Raw genomic sequence first — 16,704 nt, 5'->3', positions numbered from 1 at the left:
TATTTTACTGTAAACATGTACAAATACTGTTTATTGTGAGAGAAAATGATAATCGAACATCCAACATCTCGAAGGTCAAGAAATTAAAAAACAAATTTGTCGACGGTTTTGTTTCAAAAACTTTTTTATTCCGACGTCTACGGTATCGAAACAAAAAACCGAGGGTAGCACAAACACCGTAGAACCGAAAGGGCTTATTCATTCAAAAGAAATATAAATATAAACTGGCTTACCGGGTGAAAATAGCCGCTACTCCTTCACGAAAAACACTTAAACGACACCATCTTGCAACAACGTTCTCACTTAAACGCGGTAAGCTCCTGTTAATATTACCAATCCAAGGGAATTAAACCATACTAGAATAGTATGGTTAGTTCACTTCGGTTATCTCTCTTGAATATGTTTGCTACTCTCTAACTGGAGAAGCTAGCTTTGGTCTAGTAAATGGTGTTTAGAACATGTGCTTGTCAAATAAAGGTCGCCGTGGTGTAATGGATATGGTGTCCGCCTAGCGACCGGGAGGTTACGGGTTCGATCCTCACCGTGGGAGCGTTCTTTAGATCTGCCCCAAAGACACCAAGTACTGGTTCTAGGCCCAGGAAACGGACTCGAGAGCATTTATATAAGCCTTAGGATTTCAATGCAATCGAGCTAAAATAAATAGGTTTAAACTAAAACTAAATAAAGGTGTCTTCGTTTATTGCGTGTTTATCTAACTTTAACAAGTGGTAGCAGAGCGTAAACTGTTCCTTATGGTGTATAAAGGATTAATCACCAGTGTGCTAGCGTATTTGGACTTAAAACAAGTGTTACTGTGAAATAATCATAAAAAATGGCAACAAGAGTAACTCCCCCTCCCCCATCTTCAGCAACAAGAAGTGTTACGAACTTAACAAGCAGGAACTTTTGGCGTGGAAGGAGATTACGGACTTGTCAAAAGCAAAGCGGGGCATAGCAATAGCATCGTCATAACCAGAAGATGACGAATCGCAAATTAGAGAAAAGGTCTTTTATCAAATCCCGTTGGACGATTTAAAGAAAGACACAGGTTTGGAAACAATTATGCTTTTTCTAGACCAGCACTTGACAAAGGATGATTTAACAGATAGCCTTGAAAAGTTTGAGAATTTTGAAGACCTTGAGAGGAAAGAAAGTCAGAGTATGACAGAATTTATTGCTATATTTGATGCTAATTATAGAAAGATGAAGAATGACATGAAGCTACCGCCTGAAATTCTAGCCTTTAAGCATCTTAAGAAAGCAAACATAACAAAAGAAGAGAAGTTGTTAGTGCTCACAGGCATGGACTATACAAATAAGAACACGTTATATGAACAAGCCAATACTTCTTGAAAAAGTTCAAAGGTGGTGTATGTGAAGGAAGTTTGTCAAGCTCACAAAGCATAAAACTGGAGCCAGCATTCTTAGTCGAACATGAGGAAGCGCTACCAGCCGCAGGTTATACAAAAGCGAAGCCGGGTTATAATAAAAGAGGGAACTGGCGTGGCGGTCGTGGAGGAGGAAGAGAGGGTTCACAGAAAAAAGAATTTAAATCCAGTTGGGGTAGATGGTCGTATGCTTAGATGCAGATCATGTGGGTCATTTCGACATTTAGTGGCCAAGTGTCCAGATAGCTGGGAAAAAATGGAAAAAGTGAACATAGCCGAAGGAGATAACGAGCATGTGGTTCTGTTTACAGGGTACAACAAAGGTGAAATTACTCGATTGGGAATCTGCTGTTTTGGACATTGCTTGTAGTAGCACAGTATGTTGAGAAACATGGATCAAAAACTACATTCAAAATTTGGATGCAAATGACAGGTCAAAGGTAAAATATTCAAATGGTGAAAAAGTGTTCAAATTTGGAGGTGGTTCTGTGATGAAGTCGAAAGGTGAATACAGTATTCCTGCATGCTTGGTAGGGAAAGATGTGACAATAAAAACTGACGTTGTTGATTCTGATATACCATTATTGTTGTCAAAGGAAGCAATGAAGAGGGCTGGTGTAAAAATGGATCTGGAAAACGACACCGCAACAATAATGGGTGTGACCGTTTCATTAGATTTGACAACCTCGGGGCTTTATTGTATTCCAATTGATAAAAATGATTGCATTCCAGTAGAATCAGTTTGTGCTGTGAAACTTAACGACATGAGTGATGATGAAAAAATGCAACATTACTTAAGTTGCATCGTCAGTTTGCAAACCCACCAAAGAAACGGTTAGTTCGTTTGCTGAAAGATGCAGGACTTTGGAATGAGAATTATGATGAGATATTGTTGAAAATAGAAGAAAAATGTCAACTTTATAAAATGTATGCCAAAACTCCCCCAAGACCAGCAGTGTCGCTACCAATGGCGAGGAAATTTAATGAAAATGTGGCAATGGACCTCAAGCAGTGGCACGGCTTATGGATCCTTCATATTATTGACATGTGGTCAAGATTCACTGTCTCTGTATTCATTACAAGAAAGAAGCCCTCAGATGTCATAGATGCGCTTTTGAAAAATTGGATTGGTGTTTTTGGCACAATTAGAGCAATATTGACTGACAACGGTCGGGAATTCAGTAATGAAGAAATGATAGAAGTCGCATCAATTCTGAATATTAAAGTGTGCACAACCGGCGCTGAAAGTCCATTCCAAAATGGATTGTGCGAGAAAGTACATGCCATTACAGATTCAATGTTAATGAAATTGGAAGCAGACTATGGAAAAGTTGACAATCAGGCACTTTTGTGTTGGGCTTATATGACGCGGAATAGTTTGCAAATGTGGAATGGTTTCAGTAGCCACCAGCTGGTATTCGGAGTAAATCCTAACCTACCAAATATCATGCATGATCGGCTTCCTGCACTTGATGGATCAACTACTAGTGAAGTGATTGCTAAACATTTGAATACGCTACATGCTGCACGCAAAGCATTCATTCAATCAGAATCAGAGGAGAGAATTAGAAGGGCCCTACGGTGTAAAGTGCGTGCTTCTGAACAGCATTACAACAATGGTAATAGTGTATTCTACAAAAGAGAGGGAAAAGACAAGTGGCTTGGTCCTGGGAAGGTGGTGTTCCAAGATGGCAAAGAATTTTTTTGTGAGGCATGGTGGTGTATTTGTCAGGTTTTCGCCAAATCGCTTGTGCAAAATCAATAGTTATGAACATGAAAGACAGGGTGAAGAAGAAAATATTTGTGATGATACGGCAAATAGGGGTGAAATGAATTCGGATTTGAGAGATGAGGCAGATTATCAGCAATGTGTCACAGAAATTATAACTGAACAAAAACTAGAGAGAGAAATGAGGAAAATTACGATATTATCAGTGTGACTTTGCCAATACGAAACTAACAAGTTGGTGATCAAATTAAATATAAACTGCCCCATTCTGACAACTGTGAAAGAGGGACAATTCTGAGTAGGGCAGGTAAAGTGACTGGGAAGAATAAGAACTGGTACAATGTCAAAAATTCTGAACGCGGAAATTGAGAGTTGGCATTGGAATTGTGATTTGGAAGAAAAAAAACAGTAATAGAAGATGTAAATGAAATAAGTACATGTGAAGCAAGAATGAAAGAAAGTGACATATTTGAAGCAAAATCACAAGAGTTAGAAAAGCTGAGGTTGTTTAACACTTATCAGGAAATTGAAGATAAAGGCCAACAAACTATATCAACAGGTTGGGTTATTACTAACAAAAATGACCAAGTTAAAGCAAGATTAGTTGCACGCGGGTTCGAAGAAAAATTCCTTCTTCCCAGAGACAGCCCAACTGTTGGTAAAGGCGCCATGAGAATATTTCTGACTATCGCTTCAAGCAAACATTGGGATGTGAAAACAACAGACATTAAGTCTGCCTTCTTACAAGGACAGAAGCTGGAGTGAAATATTTATCTTCAACCTCCGATCGAAAGTAATACTCCTTTAGGTAAAATATTGAAATTACAGCAAATATTTATTGACTTAAAGATGGGGCAAGGCAATTCTTCTTTAGTGTGAAAGATGAATTATTGAAATTGGGCTGAAAGCAATGTGATCTTAACCCTGCTGTTTTCTTTCTGAAGAACAATGGTGCATTGAGAGGAATTGTGTGTTGTCACGTTGATGATTTTCTCCACGCTGGAGATGAACATTTAGACTTGTTCATGTCGAAATTAAGTGAACGCTTTTCAGCCGGTAAAGTAGAGGGGAGGTGTTTCAATTATATCGGGTTTAAAGTTATCCAGGAAAGAGATAATATTACTATTGATCATTCAGAATACACTCAAAACATTGATAGCAAAGTGATCGTTGACAGAAAATGAAAGTGTTGCCCTATCTTTTGGCAAGTAAATAAAATAAAGAGAGTGGTTAGGTCGAAAATTGCAGCTGAATGCCTGGGTCTGCAGGAGGGACTAGAAGCTAGTTACTATTACTATTACAGAAAGATGGTAGAGGATATGATCGAGCATCCGTCGAAAACAATTCCGCTGGTGGCATATATTGACAACAAAAGTGTTATAGAGGCTTTATCGCCTTCAAAGTTAGTGGACGACACAAGACTCAGAGTAGACATAGCAGCCATTCGAGAGTCGATGGAAAGGAACGACGTCAGTGATATAAAGTGGTGTTCAGGAAAATTACAACTGGCTAACTGTATGACTAAACAAGGGGCGTCTGGATATGAACGTCTGAGTATTCTTAAAAGTGGCAAAATGTTAAAAGACTTTCTGTAACCTATAATAAGCTGAGCAATTGGTGGATAACCAAGTACTTCATGTAGAATACCTTTCTCAAATGGGGCAGAATAATCCCCGAGACCGGAGAACAGTCTAATTCCATGAGTCTCTTAAGGAAAAATAATTTATTTTATTTTGTATTTTTATTTTTTTTATTTTTCCTCTTATGTTGTCAAGTAACACCGTGTCAACGAAAGACAAACATTTGTTAGATCATGAAAAGACAAAAACTTTAATATAAAAATAGTGATTTGTTTTGAAAGAAAGAAGTAAGAGAAAAGTATAATGATTGTTAATATTACCAATCCAAGGGAAGTAAGCCATACTAGAATAGTATGGTTAGTTCACTTGGGTTATCTTTCTTGAATGTGTTTGCTTCTCTCTAACAGGAGAAGTTAACTTTGGTCTTTTAAATGGTGTTTAAAACATGTGCTTGTCAAATAAAGGTGTCTTCGTTTATTGCGTGTTTATGTAACTTTAACAGCCTCCCCCCCCCCGCTGTAAACAGTGCATAAACATATTGACTTGTGCATTATTTATAAATTTGAATAGTTTGTGTTTATTTCAAACTTGCGATTTTAAAAGCTATAACATAAATTTGAAAAAAATGCGTTTCGTCTAAGATTATGCAATAGCGAACAACTTTAATGCCTTCAGCGCTTTGATTCTTCAGTACCATAATTGTGGCGCGCGCGAATATTCAAGGGTGGTATTTCGGGAGCGATCGTCTAGATAACGAAAGTCTGAAACTTCAAACCCGTTCGCCTCCTTTTTTGTATGAGGCGATAATGGGCTAGTTATGCGTAACAACGCACAAGGGAGGTAATCGAACGTTCTAATTATGTTCTTTTATCACAGCTTGTATATCCCTTACCGATTTTCCTTGATGAATCTGCAGGTTAACTTCCGCCGTTGATGTCTTATTGACATTCCATCCGTAAGTTCGTTCAAATACTTGAAAAGAAAATAGCAAAGATGTGTCAAGTCCCCTTTTTACCATGACCGGTCGCTGTTACTAGAAAGGAAAAAAAGCAATAGTTAAAAAGATGAATCAGACAATTATCATCAATCTTTAGATAGACATCAAGCAATTTGTTAACCATTTGACTGTAAGTGAATTTCTTCATCTGTCCATCCTTTCGCCTGTCTGTCAATTCGCAAATGTTGGAATACCTTAAAAAGTACTGGATTTTGTGAGCTTATTAATGGCAATGAGTGGTTTAAGGAAAATTTAGTGTTTTTCACCAATAGTTGAAGATAAAGTATGGTCAAATGGTTAACAAATTGCTTGATGTCTATCTAAAGATTAATGATAATTGTCTGATTCATCTTTTTAACTATTGCTTTTTTTCCTTTCTTGTTACAGCGACCGGTCATGGTAAAAAGGGGACTTGACACATCTTTGCTATTTTCTTTTCAAGTATTTGAACGAACTTACGGATGGAAGTACTGTTAATATACAAATAGCAAAACTGAAATTTGTAATAGTTTTGGGTTTAGAATTGTTTATGCAATACATGTTATGGTAAAGAAAACATGTAAAAAACAATTTGCTTGTGTACAACATATAAACCATATACGTAAGTACCATAATGAATGAATTTATGAATTATGTAGTGTCCAGCCATTTTGACAAATGCTAATTACAAGCATTATGAACATGTATATATCTTTTTAAAAAGTTCAGTAACCCTTTCCCCCATTTTTTTTTACTTTTCAGTGTTTGTGTGTTAAATAACAAAGAAGGAAATAATATAGAGTAATATATTGAAATCGTCCTTTAACTCTTTTTGACGATCGTTGTACAGCAATCAAGAGATAATAATGCCATTAAAATGCAAATACTGCAGTTTAATTGCTGACAAAATTAATATCTGGCAGAGTTTAGGTAATACGTTGTGCTTTTTTTGTAAACATGTCATCTACATTTGATGCAAGGCTGCGTGCCACGTCTTTTTGCGCAGTCTTTATGTGTTTATGTGATAATGGGTAATGTGTGTGAATATGTGGCAACGGTGATGTGGATGTATGGCTTAATATACTTTAGAAATAAAAAAGGTATGTCAACAATTCTGCTTTGTGCTTTTTGTTATGCGATGTGTCTCCAATCGTTAGCCAATGGCAAATACATGTATTTGTTGTTTGCGGTAGATGATATGTAATACATAAGTGATCAGAGAAATTAAGTGCTAAACAACCTGAAGTGAACAATTAACAATTAAATAAGGATGTATCGGACCCGGTGACTATTCCGTTTTACTTAATCCTTTTCAATCGTGTCTTCCCATTTTATACAGGTTTGTAACACGAGAATTGCGCTTGCTTTTATACGTCATGTGATCGACGTCATAACAAATTGCAAAGCAGGAAACCAATTGAAAATCTTTTGTTTAAAATTATTGTTTGTAACAGCCATTAAGCAGTTTAAAATAATCATATTTTCCAATGATCTATAGGAAAGCCTAAATTACAGTATTTCTATGCTGACATGTTTGCAAAATGTACACAGTTTCAGGAAGAATCCGCCCGTTAGCGGCTACCGTGTGCGACGAGACATCCGAGTTCTCTCCGTCACGGAGCGACAGAAGCTCTTTCGGGCTTTTAACATTCTCTGCACGGTAAGAATTTTGTTAGAAATATGTCGTCAAGGACATTCGATTTGTAAATTTACACATTTCCAATACACCAACTGTAAAACATTTATTTTATTTAATTAATGTCGACAACAACAAATATTCAGCTACTTACTCGGCAAAAAAGCCAATACATGAAGTAATTACCAATCAAACGCAATACTCATAATTAAGGCGGCAGCTATAATTAAAGCTGGGTTCCCACTGCCGATCAGATCAACTCGATCAAGCCCGACCAAGCGGTCGGATACTGGTCTGGTTCGGTCGGCATGAGTGATCGGGGGCGGTCGGGTAGGTCGGCATTGGTCGGACATGTAAAAAAATATCGAGTAGCGGTCGAGTAGAAAATGGATCGAGAAGCGCTCGGCAAGTGGTTGTGTATAAGTCGAGTAGAAGATCGAGTTGATCGTGAAGCAATCGTGTTGCGATCGGATTGACATCTTTTACACGATCTGAACCCGATCCGCTCGACCTCTACCCGAGTTATTTTAGATCGCAACACGATCCACTCGACCTCCAATCGATTTGATGAACAGATTTACTGGACTGCTACCGGACGGCTAATTGACCGTACATGATCACTTCCCGATTGCTAATCGACCATACACGGGCTCATGTCACTGAAAGAAAACTCACGTGCAAAACGTCGTGCTTGTCTCTCATAACCTTCTTAGAATCGGACGAGTTAACATCCAAAGATGCCAAGAAATGGCAAAAAGGCGACTGATACTGCTAAAAACTAGTAAAAAAATCCATGATAATTAAAGTGATTAAGGAACAACAATGTTTGAAGTTTTTATTCTCAAAGTTTCAATACACGACCGTTCGCGACTTTGTACGACTTTGTACGACCATCATGATCTGGTCGTGTTAAGATCTGTTGGCGATCGAGCTGAGGTCCGCTTGGTCGAGCTGAGATCGTATAGGGCTCGCGTATAGGTCGAGATGATTCAGCGGAAATCGGAAAGATGGTTGAGTGGACGTCGCGAATGAGTCGTGTGAGGGTCGTGTGTTATCGACAAGATATCGAGAAGAAGTCGTGTATATCCTTTTTAGTCGAGCTTGGTCGGGTTTGGTCGGGAAATTTTGGTGATCGGGATGATCGAGTTGATCGGATCGGCAGTGGGAACCCACCATAAAGCAAATATTTGTTTAGTGCTTAATACGAATATATAATTAAATGGAAAAAAAGGAATAATATACTATGTAATAAATAATCGATTGAAATATATATAGTATTTAAGAAACTTTTACGTCATTACTGGTATCGTTTTAATATGTAGTATATTCTTCATGCTTAAACGCTTCTTCTGGCAGACCCTTAATTGTCTTTTAATTCATGAAAGACTTGAACAAATTCACAATATAACTTATTCCAAAATGAGCTAAGTTTTAGGGAAACCAACTATTGAATTTTACATATAAACTCGTATCGAAGTAATATTGCATCAATCAGGTTCATTTGATTGAAACTGTCATTGTGAGATAGGATGGGCAGGCGTTGTATTGCCCTTCAGATTATTTAGGTATTTCCAAGTGTTTAAGTTTATGTAAAGTTAAAATGGTACATCGTAAAATGACATTGTGCGCACATGAAAATATCAACATTGTGTAGTTCCCAGGTATGCATGTGGATTGGTTAACAACCTTTTGATATGTGCCGTGCTCTGTGAAAAAGGGTTAATGCTCGTACGTAAAGTGCCGTCCCAGATTAGCCTGTGCAGTCCGCTAATCAGGGACAATACTTTCCGCTATAATGATACTTATCTTTTCAAGAAAGTCTCTTCTTAGCAAAAATCCACTTGAGGCGGAAAGTGTCGTCCCGGATTAGCCTGTGCATACTGAACAGGATAATCTGGGACGACACTTAAATAACATGCATTAAAACCTCTTTTCACAGAGCATGCCTCATTTGTTTATCTGCAATGCGACATATTAAAAACATTTTGATAATATGCCTTATACATAGGCCAAATGCTTTCTATTTATAATTCATATTGTTTTAACATAAAGACATGCAAGATATACATTTCATCACATTTTGGTAAAAACAGTATTTGCTGTCTATATAGCAAGTTGTAATATACATGTAACTTAAGGATCACATTCTGTAAAAAAATAATATTTTTAACCTATGTTGTTGTTCCACTGGCTCAAATGGCACTTCCTGTCGGCGACATCAGTTCCGGACCAACTACCAGTCTCAATAAGGAGACGGTGGTTTCTGGTACAAACTTGTATTAACATGCTCAATAAATGTGTTGACGTGATTTTAAGATAATAATTAATAAAACAATTCATCATACATAATTATAAGAACACTTATTTGTATTATTGATAGTGAAAACGGATCATAACTTGTTTGCCATGGTTTTAGACGGGCGTGCTAGCGCTGTTCGGCCGCATCCACGGACAACAGGTTCTCCGGAAACACCACGGGGCCAGCTTCCTTCGGTGGCATCGAGTCTTCTTAGCGGCGTGAGTATGGTCAGAGTTTTTGCATTAAGTTTGGGAGACAAAGTTATCGCACTTTTCTCACAGAATAATGTAAGGTACTAAGTAATCGATAGATCATATTTTAGTAAAAATATTATATACATTGTTTTCGAATCCAGATCTGCAAAACATATTTGGGACTGAGTTATAGCTCTTAGGTCGATTGTAAATATTAAAGACAGAGTTGTCGCATGTTGATCGGCAAACGATATTAGCGACGAATTTATCGTCATTTGATTGGTTATTATTATTAAGGATACAGTAATCACCCTTATCACTGCAAAACATATTAAAGACAGAGTTATCGCCCATATGCATGCGAGAAATGTTTACCAGAAAAGTACCCATGCACGTTTTTTTAAAAATAACGAATAAGACTGGCTGTGATTTCGCTTATTAGTAGAAATAAAATACCTCAAATAGTCACCAATATAGAGTTGTCTCTAACATGCTGGTGAAGAAATATAGTAATTATTTAAAAAAAATGTATTATTAAATACTTAACATGCAATGTCATGCAAACACTTATAGCGTCGAACATCATCATTATTTACCTGCTGTCAAATTTGGGCTGCATAGCATGTAACAAAATGCCGGGACGGTGCAAACGGTATTCGGTCCACACGATAAAAGTAAGCGGTCTTAAAGTGTTACTGTGACAGTTAATTCCCCAATACATCTAAGAAATAAATATCGCAACGATTGATAACAAAAAACTTCAGGTCCGCTTCAGGGTCGAGGAGAAGCTTCGTGAGATCGACCCGGATGTGTCGCTAGCGTATTGGGACTACACCATGAATTACCTCCTGCCACTTCCGTCGGACTCTGTCATCTGGAGCTCCTGCTTTGCCGGCAACGGCAATGGCGTGGTTAGTGAGGGTCCCTTCCGGTTTATGTACGGCGGCTTCAACGAGCTTATCAGGCGCGACATCGCGCGGCACGGAACCTGTCCGCCTCGGTTGATAAACAAGGACGATATTGACCAGCTAATGAGGTTTTGCTATTATGCGGTAGGTTTTGGCATGTGATGTTATACTTAATGATAACGCTTATACAAGTCTAAGTATTAACCTATTTTCCTCCCCTTGTGAAAATATATCCTATTGGCAATTTTTGTTTTATCATTATTCTTCTTAAAGTCAATTTATATTTGTTTCATTACTCGAAAACAATATACAAACAATATACATTTGTACAAACTAAAAAGTCTGAATCACATTTTTGTAATGACTTATTTTGGTCTCGTTTTGAATATGATTAACAGAAACACTAGACTGGGGACCCCCGAAACTATGTTGGCAATAAATAATTTTCGTATAATTTACACTATCACAGGTAGAAATGCCGAGCTCTACTCATACTATAATGGTGATCACACTCATACTATCAGGGTGATCACACTCATACTATCAGGGTGATCACTATGGTTTTTCAAGCTTCGGTCTCCGCGCGGTTGGGTCGAGGCGGCTTTCACATGCCAATAATGCAAGCCCTTGAACGCATACTGTGTACCTTTCTGGCTACGGATTGCGTACTAACGCCATAGTACATTCTCAGTCTGTTCTACTTGTTTGTTATTGCATATGTCCGTCTGAATTTGTATATTTTATTCCCATGATTCCCATCTCTTGCAGAATATAACGACCGGAAATCCGCCGAACTACTACCAGCAGGTTAACAATCTCGAGGTCCTACACGATGGTGTCCACAACTGGGTCGGCGGAGATATGTCTTACGTACGGCACGCGCCCTAAGACCCCGTGTTTTACATGCACCATACCGTCATCGACTACATCTGGGAGCAGTACCGGTCCCGACAGACCTCCTTAAGGTGCGAAGTTTGTTAATTGCAGACTCATCGGTTGTATAGCAAGACAGTTGTCCTATCTTTTGATTTTTGATGCGGAATATGATGGCAATTCACAATATGCGACGAAGTAACCGAAAAACAATTGTTCGTATAAAAGTTCTAAAACATTCTTTTTTCGTCAACCAATAGGCAATTAACTAATATGAATTGTATTAAATCGCGTGCAAAATATGAAAGTGGAGATATTATTTGTCTTCTGATATGTTAAGTTCTAGAAAAAAAGTTAATGATATGGAACACTTTGTCGATTGAAAGATTGTCCATTTTTCACAGGGCAAAAACTGAGTGAGGATACCATCCGGCGTCCGGGAATAAACTGATTAATATTTTTATATATAGTGTTATTTTTTCCGGAGTACAGATGCCGAGTGGACGTCGAGAGAGACTACCGGGAACCAGGCGACTACGCAGTCGGCAACTTCCCCGGTCACGCTCCCTGGGAGGAGATGCACGGATTCGAGTACCTGCAGAACCGCGCCGGTCTCTGGCGCAACTGGACCACAGCCGTGTACGGCTACGAAGAGGCTCCGAGGTGCCCCGAGTGCGGCAATAAAGAGAACCTCTACTGCGACAGGGGTATTGACCCGCGCCGTCCGGAAGGCGTGTGCGTCACAAAAACGAAGTTCTTCTGCATCGACCCCCCGTTAACGGACTTTGATAGAGATAAGCCGTTTGAAGAGCCGCTAGGTGGCGGTGCCACACTCATGCAGGGCACTATACACAAGGGGCTGCCAGGGGACGGTCGTTCCAGATTCATGTCGCAGGAAGAAGGTCTTGCAATTCTCAGAGAGCAGATGTGGCACGGTACGTTTAACACTAGTCTGTTTGTAAAATTGAATTGGCTTACATGTTTTTGGCACTTTATGTCGCTTATGCGGTTTCTACCACTTCATCCTGTCCATGGAATAACAGTGATCTACATGTGAGCGAGCTTTTCGTGAAGCGTATATTTATTTGAGTAAATACACTGTTTATATATTAAATAAACAAACCCTTTATGCCTTTTGATGAATTCAACAATAAAAACAACATTTTAGCCACCATTTGTGAATTTGTGAACAAGGTTTTGAATATTGCTCAAAAGAAAACTGTATGGGGCGCCTTTTTTTTTATCTTTTTGAGAAATTTTTTGATATAATTATTAATATTCATAACATTAACATTTTTCCCATATCTAAATAATAATTAATACAACAAATAAATATTCTGAAACAAATTGATCGAAATCAGAAATCGAAGTCTTGATGTAAACAATCAGTTATTGGTAACGTGTCTTAGTTTCGATATAATGAGCTTGAATTGCTGATAAAATATCAATTATTGTTATCAATAAATTGAATTCACAATTAAGGAATGCGAATACATGTAATTTGTTTTAAATAAAAACAAAACAAATTATTATATCAAAATACAACAAATAAATATTCTGAAACAAATTGATCGAAATCAGAAATCGAAGTCTTGATGTAAACAATCAGTTATTGGTAACGAGTCTTAGTTTCGATATAATGAGCTTGAATTGCTGATAAAATATCAATTATTGTTATCGATAAATTGAATTCACAATTAAGGAATGCGAATACATGTAATTTGTTTTAAATAAAAACAAAACAAATTATTATATCAAAATATAACCCTTTTCTTTATATCAATTCGATGTTTATATGAAATTTAGCTTATGGCGGAGTCAGTTAACTCACATGGTTTCGGCGTTTGTAGTATCGTTTTGAGATAGAAATAATGAAGTGATGGGAAAAATAAGAGGGCTATAAAGTATTATCCATATTTGCAAACGGATTAACTTAGAAACTCGTCGTAAAAATACTGTTAAGCACTAAAATTTTAATACAACGCTTTGAAAATGATATGTGTATAACATGTCCATTGCAATTAATTATTTCAGTGACCGGGTCAACACCATATGTAACGTACAAGGTAAAGGGACCAGGAGCACCGGAGAACGGCGAGCCAACGCTGACATTAAATCTGCACGAGGAATTGTTCGCCATTTCTAGTGCTGACAGCCAGGGTGCACTCGATGCGTTCGAGGCCATTAATCGGGCTCTGTTGACCACTACTGCCGCAATTCTTGTCTGCCCAGTGTTATTTCATTAATTTATGTAGCGAAATACTGTCATTTGTATTGCTTGAATACATAAGTTGCGAAGAAACTTAACACTTATTTTAGTTGACAGCTTCCTTAATGTGAATGGCTGCTTAATTATCATTTATTTTTAAGAATAAATTGTAATTTTTAAAAAACATAGTAAGTTCTGATCAGTTGAAATATGTGTCAAAATACGGTAAATATTAAAAATTAGGAAACAAGCGTGGCGTAAAACACGTTTGTTTTGAAATGTTATCAAGTATGTATGTATCAGAGTTTATTTACAGGTCCTACTGGCCACTTCACGAGGTCTTTGCAGCCCGACCTGTATAATGTTATCAAGTTTAAATTCGAGCAGTTTGATTCGGACCATAACATTACGATGTTTTTACGCTCTATACGTTGTTATGTGTAGACTGTTTTTGTATAAAATTAATAACAGCTTTATCTAAAACCGTTAATTTGAATAAAAAGATTTTACGATGTTGTAATATAACACAGTAATATCTCTGCAGATAAATGTAGATTTTTTAAATTTCATTTTTTTCTGTAGGTTGAAACCTTGGAATCCAAAGCCAGAAAGGATTTTTTTTAATCAAAGTTTATTTACAGGTCCTACCGGCCTCTTCACGAGGTCTTTGAGGTCCGACCTGCCACGAGAGCCAGAAAGGAAGTGATCTCAGAACTATTTATAGAATGGGCAATAACTCTTATAAATCAGGAAAGAGAACTCTAGTTCATCAACATATAGTATGCTCAAGATACTCTCCATTGAAGGGTCCACGTTTCTGGTAAAATAAACTGAGTTTTATTGTTTAATACAATTACCCACATTATTAAGATATAACCAGATATGTTAAGTGCTTGTTGTTAGGTTTAATGTTTGCGTTATTAAAATAAAGTGAAGATCTTATTATATGCTTAAATCAAATATTTACAGTTAACCTTGATATGTCAATATACATGTATATGATTAGGAATAGCGTCTAAATTACAATCCGATTATCAACACCATGTAAAATATTAACTATGTTCTTTTGTTACAAACTTAAAAACGAGTTTGAAAGTATATGCGCCATTTCTTGTATTATAATAATTTTCTGACTCAAATATTATTTTTAGTATATACATTAGAATATTTTATCATGTGTATCTAATTATTTATTAATATTATATATATCTGTGTTTTACTAAGTATGTGTTTTTATGTTTCCTAAATGGTTTATGTAATTATCATTCAGATATTGGGCGGTATGAAAAAACGAAAGATCAAAATGCAGAGCAAAAACTGGAAGACCAACGTCTTCAACATTTTGTTATAATGTACATATAGGATAATAAAAGATGTATAAATGAGTAAAAAGCTTAAGTATGTTAAATAAGTACCAGCAGCCGATATGTTTTATTTTGTGAAAAGTTTAATACGAAACTACAATGCCATTTTTGTTGTTTTGTTTCAGTATACATTCAACTTATTTTGTTTTTATGCAGCTTTTAGGGTTCAATGATGTTTACTCAAATTGCCGGCATGTAATTTTTGTATTAATATTGCTCGGATAGAAACAACTAATTATATGTTGAATATTTAACAAAGTCATAAACATACATTAAAAGAAGCAATGTTGACTATGCAGATATTTGTTTTGTGCTTTGAGTTGTGATTTTAATATTGTTATTTTAGAACTGCCATCAAACCTAAATGATCATAATGCAATTTAAGTTTTTGTCAATTGTCAAACATACACATTTCTTATTGTATTGCTATGATTTTTTGTTGTGGAATACAATATATTTTTATGCATATCATGCCATATAATCAGCGGCCATATTAAACTGTTGCACTTTCACTATCCGTTTATATGTACATAATAAAATAATGTCTGACGTCAACCATCTATGTTGAAAGCAAATGGACAGTCTAAAAATCAGACAGATTTATGAAAACACACACTTTATTCATACATGGTAGTTTGTAGTTCATTTCAAAAAAGATTTTAGACATTTTATTAATTTTTAAATAACGGGTATTAACTTTTACTAATTCCCGATAATACCAAGTGAATGGTGCGATAACAATGCCTTGCAATAATCAACAAAGGTTCATAAATAAATTACTACCTTTTACGAATATAATATTTCTATATATTTTCTCAAATTATAACAATTTTTAAACTAAATAACAGCATACAGCCAGAACGTATTAACGTTTCACGTATCTGGACTTGAGTTATCAACTACCTTAATAGCATTCGATAAAGCGCAAAATGTACGTCCAAACTTATCAGTTCGTGATCCGATTTCAAATATACAAAACACAAACATTTACTTACAAAAAATGGTCATCATTCAACACATATTTGCAATAAGCTGATTGTGAAAAAAACCATGGCTTATTGCGCATTTTTGGACACACGTTCTTCTTAACTTTTAGTTTATTTTATATTGAAATATATGTATAATAAGTATTTTACACATTTTATATAAATTCATAAATATTTGAAAAATCGTGCAGTCCCACTTTAATATCGACTTTGAATGGATTATTGATGCATTCATACAATTTAAAATTCAACTTCATAAAGCATATCAATAAAAAATGACCGTATCTATGTACTAATATATAAGTGTTTTGGTGGCTTAAATATATAAAAATATTTTATTTCGTTATTCAATTCAAGTCATAACACAAACTAAGTGACTTTGCTAAACTAGATATTGATCCTTCCTGATAAATTTCGCCACAATAAGCAGAAGGATGCACACCAAGTGGGCCCACAATAGAATACTCATTAGGTGGGAGGCGCACGGGCCATGATTCATTGCAACAAAGAAAAAGTGGACCAACATAGATATAATCAAGTGATACATCTCGACGTAAAAGAG

At 36.4% G+C, this 16,704-nt stretch overlaps 2 protein-coding genes across 3 annotated transcripts; both read left to right on the top strand.

Moving 5' to 3' along the window:
* Positions 1-1,434: 1,434 nt before the first annotated feature.
* On the top strand, positions 1,435-11,598 carry LOC127831255 (putative tyrosinase-like protein tyr-3). Its single transcript, XM_052356237.1, has 6 exons — positions 1,435-1,594; positions 4,366-4,603; positions 7,225-7,333; positions 9,726-9,826; positions 10,578-10,854; positions 11,479-11,598. Exons 1-6 carry the CDS (start codon positions 1,435-1,437, stop codon positions 11,596-11,598), a joined length of 1,005 nt encoding a protein of 334 aa, XP_052212197.1.
* On the top strand, positions 10,455-15,496 carry LOC127831845 (uncharacterized). 2 transcript variants are annotated; one of them, XR_008026516.1, is made up of 5 exons: positions 10,455-10,854; positions 11,479-11,675; positions 12,076-12,518; positions 13,618-14,612; positions 15,063-15,496. XR_008026516.1 is itself a non-coding variant. In XM_052356927.1 (4 exons), the coding sequence occupies exons 2-4, from the start codon at positions 11,614-11,616 to the stop codon at positions 13,827-13,829; spliced, it is 717 nt and encodes a 238-aa protein (XP_052212887.1). In that variant the 5' UTR covers positions 10,455-10,854; positions 11,479-11,613; the 3' UTR covers positions 13,830-14,677. The 2 variants fall into 2 exon arrangements, 1 of the variants encoding a protein (XP_052212887.1); XM_052356927.1 differs by lacking the exon at positions 15,063-15,496 and having other exon boundaries at positions 13,618-14,677.
* Positions 15,497-16,704: the final 1,208 nt, after the last annotated feature.

This window comes from Dreissena polymorpha, chromosome 5 (assembly GCF_020536995.1).
Source record: "Dreissena polymorpha isolate Duluth1 chromosome 5, UMN_Dpol_1.0, whole genome shotgun sequence".
Classification (NCBI taxonomy): Eukaryota; Metazoa; Mollusca; class Bivalvia; order Myida; family Dreissenidae; genus Dreissena; species Dreissena polymorpha.
Note: the sequence above shows the minus strand (reverse complement) of the source record. Positions and strands in the feature narration are given on the sequence as shown.